General features: G+C 32.4%; 2 protein-coding genes across 2 annotated transcripts; both read right to left on the reverse strand.

The window, feature by feature from the left end:
- Positions 1 to 1,736: 1,736 nt before the first annotated feature.
- LOAG_07209 (sulfotransferase domain-containing protein) lies at positions 1,737 to 4,353 on the reverse strand. The gene is made up of 5 exons (XM_003142744.2): positions 3,780 to 4,353; positions 3,499 to 3,629; positions 3,264 to 3,429; positions 2,822 to 3,160; positions 1,737 to 2,286 (listed from the first exon to the last, which is right to left on the reverse strand). Exons 1-5 carry the CDS (start codon positions 3,977 to 3,979, stop codon positions 1,893 to 1,895), a joined length of 1,230 nt encoding a protein of 409 aa, XP_003142792.1. The 5' UTR covers positions 3,980 to 4,353; the 3' UTR covers positions 1,737 to 1,892.
- Positions 4,354 to 8,477: 4,124 nt separating this feature from the next.
- On the reverse strand, positions 8,478 to 9,386 carry LOAG_07211 (hypothetical protein; the record flags this gene model as incomplete). Its single annotated transcript, XM_003142745.1, has 3 exons — positions 8,478 to 8,609; positions 9,083 to 9,208; positions 9,345 to 9,386. Coding segments are annotated over 3 exons (300 nt in total), but the record flags the coding sequence as incomplete, so codon positions are not given.
- Positions 9,387 to 9,916: the final 530 nt, after the last annotated feature.

Here is a 9,916-nt window from a genome sequence, read left to right on the forward strand (position 1 = left end):
ATACCGAGATATTACTTTTATTTCAATCATAATTATTAATAAGATCGTAAAAGCATTCGAGTAAACCCAGCAAACTCGGACATAATATAGTTGTCCTAAAAAAAACTAAACAATTTGGTCGAATCAATTTCAAATATCTGAATGAGAGTGATAAAATTTGTAGGGAAATGAAGATTGTGATGGTTTTGAATCGTGTGCTATTATAATTTAACTTCATTTTTTCTTCAAACGCTTCTCATTCATGTCAGCTTCTATCGTTTTCTAAATATTTGGTAGCAATTTTTGTAGCATTCTGTGCTGAACGGTTACGCAGTTATTATTTCTTCAAACAGAGCATACAATTCTCATAAACATATGCATAATACTTCCAAGCATATTTCAGGTCCAAATATTCTGATTTGTTAATTTCTCTACCTCTCGTTGTATTGGTTTAATTTAATTTATAGTGATTTAGAAAACACTTGATCAAATATTTCTGAAAAAAATACAAAAAAAAGTTAATTGGTATAAAAGGGATAACGATGACCGTTACACTTAAGCAATGAATGTTTTCTGTAAAGTTTTTTAAAAATTAGATCATAATGGCTTTAGTTTGCAAAAAATACATAATGCTGCTTCAAGCCTAATCAATCTGTCAAAAGGAATGCAAAACCGCGAATTAAACTGATTAAACTATTTCAAAGTATGGAGATGCAGGAATGCGCTAAATTTAACTTCTTCTTCCTGATGGAATCATTCCGTTCTTTTTTAATTTGCTTTCTGGAATGAACATATACGCAATACTTTATAACTATTTAGCAGTATCTCTATTGTCTTGTATGGCTTACAGGAACTATTCTAATCTTTGTTACAGTGGTATAATTTTTAATTTATCTGATATCTTTTTATTTAGTTCGTAAAGCTAAGCAAGTAGACACCTATATTGCGGATTAAATAGGACCTAAATTGGCAGTAAAAAATCACTGTTTTAGGAAATATCTTTGTTGAAAACATTTCCCGAGAAATTTCCCATAATCCTTTACAGTATTTCATGCTTTCGGTTCACCCCAATATTTCAATACCTTTTGTCATTGAATTTATTATAATTTTCCAGAATGAATTTTAAAATATCGAATATTCTATTGAATTTATTATAATTTTCTAGAATGAATTTTAAAATATCGAATATTCTACCCATAATGTGAAGAACTTACTGCTTTATATTAATCGTTAAGTTAAATCAATTTATTAATTTTCATTATACAAATAGGGCTGTTTTTGAACAAATATATACATACATATCAATACATGACATCTAATTTAAATATGCAAATTCTTTGATTGGACAAAATAGATTAAATCCTTAAACAACAAATGATATCGTTGCATCATTTTCAGAAGAACATAGCAACACATTAATATCCCATCAAAGATTTCTTAAAAATAATGTATTCAAACACCTGAACACGAAAATATTTGGCGAAGAAGAAATCAAAGCTCAATTCTGGATTTGAGATGATAGAAATTATTATCCAAAAAGACAATGGAATTCCAGAAGTCAATTAGAGCAAGTTGATTATTCAGTAATAAAATTTGAAGTTGGTTCAATAATTTCAGTTTGGAGACACTATAGAAATGGTTTTAAAGTACACAATTATTAACTGAGGTAATGTGCTATCATTACAATAATTAAGACTGCAAAGATCAGACTCAAGAGAATCTTCGTTAGTTGTAAATAATTTGCATAACGAGTGCAGATCACTAACTTTTATTTTAGTAATAATAGATAGTAGTCCAGATACAGCAAAGCTGTTAAAAACTACCAAAAAATTGAATTTTAAATTGAATGCAGAATAAAAATAAACATTTGTAGTATAATTCTACTTTAATTAAATGTAGTGGTGAGAACTACTTCAATATAACGATGAGGACAATGAATTATATCCTGATGATGATTGCGATGATACGCGCTCACGCCACGGGATGTATTTTTGAATAGTTGTCTTCAGAAAGTTCAGATCAGTGGATTCAATGGAATCCTCCCGGAAATCTTCCAAAGAATCCCTCCTTGAACTGGTGGAACTGCTATTGCTGCATCCATCAGCAGTGGACATGGATGATAAATCGGCTTCAATTCCGATATCGTCTTCTACATTACCCCAAGCCATTTCATCCTTCCACCAATGTTCCGCAGTAGTTCCAGCTAGATATTTTTGATACATAGCATCTAGTCGAATAGACTGATCATGTGTGAAATAGTTCTTCCAGTCTCCGCTTCCACCCTTCCGGATGAAAATATTCTGTCGTCTGAAAATATCAAGTTTGAATTGTTAAAAATTAGATGCGGAACAATGAATAGCAAAGGGACAAGTGCTTGCTTCACTTTTTTCGATAGTACAACAAGTCATCAAATTACTTCTCTTATTTTGATTAATTGATGCCAAAAAGATGATATCTCACAAGTCTGTACTTCTTTTACAGCATCGACATACTGCCAAAAAGATGTGATCAATCAAATTGCACATGGTATTTTTTCATTACCCTCAATCGATTCCACTTTAAATGATCAATCTTTTAACTCTTCTTTCAACTACCCTTTTTTTTTTTGAAAAAATGACGTGAATTTTAAAAACAGAACTATAGCAAATCTTTCATTTTGTTTTTTTTTTATCGAATGATGGCCATTCATCAAAAATACGAAAAGTCCGGAACTTTTGTTTTTATATGTGCGGCAGCAGAAGAAAAGTAACACTTTCTGTATGGATTTTCTTATACCTACGACGGTCCTTGGGGACTTTGAAAGTTAGATAAAGTCTAATTTAAAAATCAATTAGATATTTACAGATTATTTTCTGGAAACCATCGCCATTGATCCTTCTTCATAGATTTAATCGTGCTGTTCGCCACAATTTGACTTAATATCGTCTTATCCCGAATATGTTTTGCAGCTTTACCACCCAAAAATTCGCCAATTCTCATAACGGCTTGTGGTAAATCGGCGCACATGTCCTCATATTTCAGAAACAGCACATTTTTATCTTTAATATGTGGAAGCCAACTGAGTAAGTAATCGAAATAATTTCCGAATGCGATATTTTTCGTCAGGAAAAGTTCAAAAAATGCGGAAAAATCACCATGCTCGTAATTGTAGATTTTGAAGTTGCGATTGTGAAAAAAGTAGCTGAAATTTCATCAACTCATTAGTTTAATATTTGGGCATAAAAAAAAATTCCCCTCAGCCACTAATTTTGAAAAACTGCTGAAATTGTTAAGTAGAAGTCAACCTTGTAAGGCAATCTTTCGGATTTCGAACTGCAAGAATATATTTGGCATTGTTATTTTTCGGCACATTGTACCATGTGAAATGTGTTTTCAATAGTCGTGGTGAGTCTAAATTATCAGCAAATCTTGCACCCATTCGTTCAATCATTGGACTTGTTATGCACAACTCTGAAATTAGCAAATTAAAGATAGGTTTACGTGGCGGTAAATGGAAGAGAAATGAAATAATACAGTTACCTTGTCCAACTTGTGGTCCGTAATTGTCTGTTAGCAACTGTGAGCAAATATGTTGTATCCACGTGGTGCCACATTTAGGATAAGTACATACGAAGATGTCACTATCACGTGGTATCATAGTCTTTGCACTTCTGCAAAAAAAAAGATCGAACTAACACAGTCCTTTAAATTTGTTGAAATTTTCAAGATGAACTTAAAGAATGCATTGCACTAGAAAAACAGATTTGAGATATTTGGCAGCTTTTTGCAAATTGCCAAAAATAAGTGTTTTCAAATTATACCTTACAAATTCAGGCTTGAATACCGGTGGCCAAATTTCGTTATCAACATAGGATTGTTTTGGTTGACCTTCCAGTTGAAAAACGAATGCATTTTTGTGAGTTTCCAGACTACAGGATGCAGAAGTTGGTAGATGTTTGGCCGTGGGCAAGTCAGTACCTTCGATTTTCAATTTCCGGTTATGTTTACTTGTTGGGGCCATTTGACGGAAGCGAAACTCTCACGTTTCAAATGCGCTAATAGAAGCCGAAAGCGGTAGTACTGTTTGTTAAGTAACACTATCAATGATAATAATAATGACAGTAGTAATGATAACAATATGTAAACTTGATAGTTAAAGTTGGCTGTCGAATAGCACCGGGGTTGCATGTCCTTTAAATATGTTTAGTGGAGACGAAAACCCTCAGATGCTGCCCCAGGAATGTGTGCCGCCCACAAGCAAACGTCCGATGACGCCGCCCATCGTGGAGGAACTTCTAATCATTCAAACACCATGTGCCGATGACTAGATTCTTCCTCCCACGCTAACGACAACTGTGACAGTTGTTGAGAAATTTTTTCTTGATTGAAACTTCATAAACAAGCAAGAAAAGAGCGAATGGAAGAGTATCACAAATGCATCAAAGCTTCAATTGACATGTTGATTTTAGGCAATTTCGAGAAATTAATTTAACCATATCAAATAATTATTTCGTAAAAAGAAGTTACATTGAAAATATCAGTTGATTCATTCCCAATTGAGTTTTGGCTCATTTTAGTGTTTGAAAAAATGTTTATCATGTCAACCTTATGAGTGATAAAGTTGCCTGCTGTCATGCATATATCAAGTGACACGAGTAATAACTGGCTATTAAAGTAACTCCACTGAATGGTTTCAGTTAACAATTTTTAATCTCTCACTGAGTAATTAACAATTATTATGCATATAAATAAATAAGACTAACATTTTTGGCAATGATACCACTTTGTTTTATTTATCGAATGATTGAATCACAAATAGTTCAAATGACTTAATTTTGGGTTGCCGTATTTTGACGTTATTCTATTTATAATGATAATGAAATGCCTTTTGATCGGTTACAATATTTTAGGCTAAATGCTTTTTCTCTTCGAATCACCGTTTTCAGTTCCCTTTTCATCCTTACCGTTCAAAAGAGGTCATCGAAATTTCTGAACATTTCCATGAAATGAATAAAATTAATTCTACCTGTATATCACTGCTTACAATCAGAAAGAAAATTATTAATGACAGATGCTGAGAATATCACTCTCTCATCACTTTACCATTATCAATTACACTTCAAAATTGTCACCAGAATTTGCAAATATAAGGCACCAACTTCGTTAAAATAATATTGAAACAATCAAATGTTACTCTATGAGCTACAAAATGAGTTCAATTTTTCACCCTATTATTCAACTAAAAAATTTCAAACAAACTTTATCTACGATATTCTAAACAAAAAGTGATAGTGAATAAAGCTGTGAAATATTATTTTAATTGTTCTTGATCTACAGTTTTCGGAAGTTTGCAAAGAACAGCGGAACACTTGAGAACACAAGAAGATACGAAAGAGGATGGAGCTAAGACGGATCGATGGAACGAATACTGGATCAAGCAAAGGAGAATGAAATAATTAAAATTACGCAAATATCATCAAGGACGCTGGGATTGCTAATTTTAGCACTTCTAACTAATGATTGTAAATGCTAATGATTGTAAGCTCATTCTGAAGTTCGCTATCGGAAAGTAAATAAAAATTTGTCAAAGTGTTCACTTTTTTGTGTTCTTTTGAAATTTTTAAAACATCAGAAAGTGCAAATAGTGCATTAATAGTTCAACTTTTAATTATGCATAATATTTGAATAAGATCTCTCGGTTCATCTCTCTTTACAATACAGTGCGCTAATTCAGAAAACGATATATGCATGAGCTAACGTACCAAAGTGCGAAAAGAAATGCTGAAATGTTTTGTCAAATGCAGTTCTAAATTTGACAATTAGTCTATCGCGAAAGGGAAAAACGTCATTTCAACGGTGTCCATGTAGCCTTGTTTATAATTTTCTTCGACGCATCATTTTTCTTATCATAAACTCTCACGTGACGACGAAAATTTACATCTTGGTTTTTTATTGTTTGGTATTAAAACTGTTTTTTCTTTTAAATTTTTGAAAGAAATGCTATGCAGCTCTATTCATACGTTTCTCCTTAGAAGGTTTCTTCTTAGATTTAACAAAACATGTAAGGATCAAACAAAAATAATGAACCATATGAACAAGTTCAGCATATTAATTTTGTACAGTAATCCCGTACTTTTTGCTTCTCGACTGTCTGTTTCAGATTTAATATTTATGCATTAATTTAATATTCATTTCAATCAATTCAGTTCTGGAAAATATTTCATCCGCATCCACAGTAAAGAAAAAGATGCTCTGATATTAGACGATCTCAGGGTTGTTCTTTTACAGTGGAGTATTTATCCATAAGATTGATTTTTAATTTTCTTTTTTTTTTTTTTTTGAAAAATTCTTCGAAATGTAAAATGACACGCAAGTTGCTAACGACACAAATGATATGATGCGAGACGATGATAAAAAAAGAAAGAAAAACTGTAATACAATTTTATATTTCATCTAAAATCGCATTTGAAACTCTTTTGAAATCTCATTTTATTTTCACATTGTGTACGTCCAATCGATCACTTGTTTATCCTACCGTATCATGAAAAACGTGTCAAAAGTATTGACCATAACTTTTATTAGATATAATAGTTAATTTTTTGAACTGTCAAGTGCATATTTACTTTTTTTTCTTTACCATAGCTTCCGGTTCCCTTTGGAAATAAGTCATCACGAAGGATTTGACGGATGAACTTCCATTCAAAAAATTTATTATATAGTAATCATAGTCCAGTGGTAAAATCCGGGACTCTCATCAACATCTTTTGTACTAACATTTCAGCTCGTCCATAGCTTTATCACCAGCACCTGCGGTACCCTATGAATCTGATAAAAATAAAAATATATTAATTGTGATAAACCAAATGATTAGAGAAAAATTATGATGGAAAGAAAAGCTGACGATCATGTTATTTAGGAAGGAAAAGCAACAAACGTGTGGAGGGGTAGGGTTGAGACGTTGAGAGAGTATTCTAAAAATTGTTAAAATCATCTGACCCATTTAAATATTACAACTGCAAGCTCATTTCCATCATATCTTTTGCATCTTTTAAATTGAAATGTCTTATTTAAACTATGCTTAAAAAAGGACTTTTATTGAGCAGGAGAGAATAGCGGCGTCATCTCAAATGAATATATAAATGTTTTGATTGAATATAACAAAACAGCTAATATACTCACTTATTTCAACAGTGAACATTACGAAGTAAATGCAGCGATAAATTTTCAGGAGCACAGACCGATTCTTGCTAAAGTTGACAAGCCAGATGTTATAACAAGTCGCGGTTCTTCCAGTCACTGGCCTCGTGATTTTGATATTAAAATCGTCATTGCTGATAATTTAAAATATTGTCATTATTGCAAATGGCGATGTTTACCAAAATTAAGAAAAAGTGTCATATGAAATAAGCAGGAATTCTATTAGAAACCAGTTCCAGAAAACCATACCGACCGCTGTAAATGTAAATATGCCTCAACGCAAAACGCAATTGAACTCTGGATTGCTCCATCTTCACCTTCCTCACTGGTCAACAACACACCTCTAATATGAACGATTGCGCTTAGAAACCACTGTCAACAAACAAATATGATATTTTATTTAATTTAATGATATCAGTAAATGTTGATGGTATGAATAACAACAATAAGAGTTATAAGTTCCACACAAGTTGTAAGTGTGGAAATATTTCAATCACTTCGACATCCTATGAGGTTTAAGAGCGGAGCAGTAAAGTAGATTTAAATCAAAGCTGGGAGCACTCAATCAGTCATATAAACGCGGAGTTACATAACGGATCAAAAAATTTCCTCTTTATTCTTTCCTTTTTTTTTCTTTCGCCCACTTTTCCTTCTCTTTTATTTCTAAAATTTTCGCCTTAAATCATAAGATTTTCAACTTAATGATTAAAAAAGATCCACCATCGAAGTCCCTCGTTAGGAAATCATTTCTTAATAGTGATATAATAACAGAAATACAAGGAGATAGTTACACTCGGGAGAAGATTTTATTACAGATCCAGTCCGTAAAAGGAAACTTTGCCAAATGTGTTTTGTTTAACTATTAATAGTCTTAATTACTAGTTTCAACTTTTGCTATGAAAACTTTCTACCGTGCAACTTTTATTGATAATAAATAGTAGCAGTTGACAAATTCGGTTATTGCATTATCACGTATGGATTTAATCAATTGCCAATACTGTTACTTCTACGAGGTGAGGCTCTTGTCAGGGTTGAAGTTCACTTCTTTCAATACAAGGTAACATTCCTTGAATACAGGTAAGTCAAATGTTGGAATAATTTGCAGTTTATTCACTTGGCGAAGATAATAGATCTTAGAATGACTGAAGGAGAGAAAACGTTGAAATATATCTTCCATTGTTGTGGAATGTGAAAGTAGTTTGTTTTAAAAATGACATCATCGTCATCGTACCAAAGGTCAAACCATCGAGGATGATCACAATAGTTGCATCATTCTTGTTGGTTTTAACCTTTGGTACAAGTATAATGACGAGAAACTTCGCTCAATCTTCAGGAAACATCACCGTTCCCATTTGTGCTCTTCTTTTTCTTATTCTACTCATTCGCTCATTTGTCATGTCATTGTTGCCGACTAGTTCCAATAATGATCGTGATACGTTTGATGCATTCCCAGTCTGTTCAATGAAATATTTCATCAGGCTGAGAAGTATTTAGTCTTAGCGCTCATAGACGAACGACACTTTTCAAGCCACGTGGTTGTCGAGACGGGAACTCTGCCAACAAACACTGATTTTTTTTTTATTACATTGGTAAAACTTTGAAACAGAAACAAACGTGATAGTATACATGGATACACACATACACATACACACACATATACACTATATATATATATATATATATATATATAAATATATAACACATACAGACATACGGGAGTTTTCAAAAATTGATAATCGATGAATTAGGAAGTAAACTGTATTGATAAGGGAACAAGAACTTCAAAATAAAGAAGCAAAACTTTTACATCGAAATAAGGAAGGAAATGAGTGAAATTGCGAGAAAGAGAGCTTTCCAATGTTCGTTTTGTTATCGATAACTTATAACATCGATACTATGATGAGGTGTGAACTCTTAAGAATCTTACCTTAGATTCATCGGCAAGCTTCATTTGAAGCTCGATATTGGAAAAGGCAATCCGGAAAAGTCGATCCAAAAGTGATGTTGTTATTAGCTTTAGAAGTAACGGATATTTTTCAAAAGCTATCAAAATCTATAACTACTATGGGATGGAAAGCTTGAGAAACAAGACGGGTGAATTTCGCCACATTAAAAATGTGAAGGCATAGACGAAAGGATTACACAACAGCGATTATCAAACCTGATCCTGAAACCTGTTAAGCACTTACTTGAGAATACCCAATTCTGCAATTCTGCGCTGTAGTTGTTGGCTGGATATATAATATGTATCGTAAATGATATATTATTGAAACTTCAAGAGCATTTGAATTTGCTTTGCAGATTACAGTGTTATGATATGCATATCAATGGTAAGAATAACTGTTTATCCGGAAAATTTCAGTTGCGGTGATATGATAATGAAACTATTGGTTTGATATAATCGAGTACTAATTGATGGAGATGACGAGATACTGGCAAAATTTCTCAAAACAAGTGGATGAACTCCTTAGAGCATTATAATCATATCAATTTCAAAATCCTTAACATCCCACTTGCATTCGTACATATCTACTAGTTAGGAAGTTTGCAGTTCGAATTAAAAACATTACAAAAAAATTTTATTCCTTCTTTCATCTTTATTGAATATATTCTACAATATACCGAGGTACATTTGTTGTTTAAATACATTCAACAGGGAAAGATGAAAGAGTCATATGCTATTTATGTGTCCAACCGTACACCCGTATTGCATCACTTTTCGTCATCCAATCACCAAAAAAAAAAAAGAAAATAAAATTAA

The sequence above is a fragment of the Loa loa genome (genome assembly GCF_000183805.2).
Source record: "Loa loa unplaced genomic scaffold supercont3.17, whole genome shotgun sequence".
NCBI classification, from domain to species: Eukaryota; Metazoa; Nematoda; class Chromadorea; order Rhabditida; family Onchocercidae; genus Loa; species Loa loa.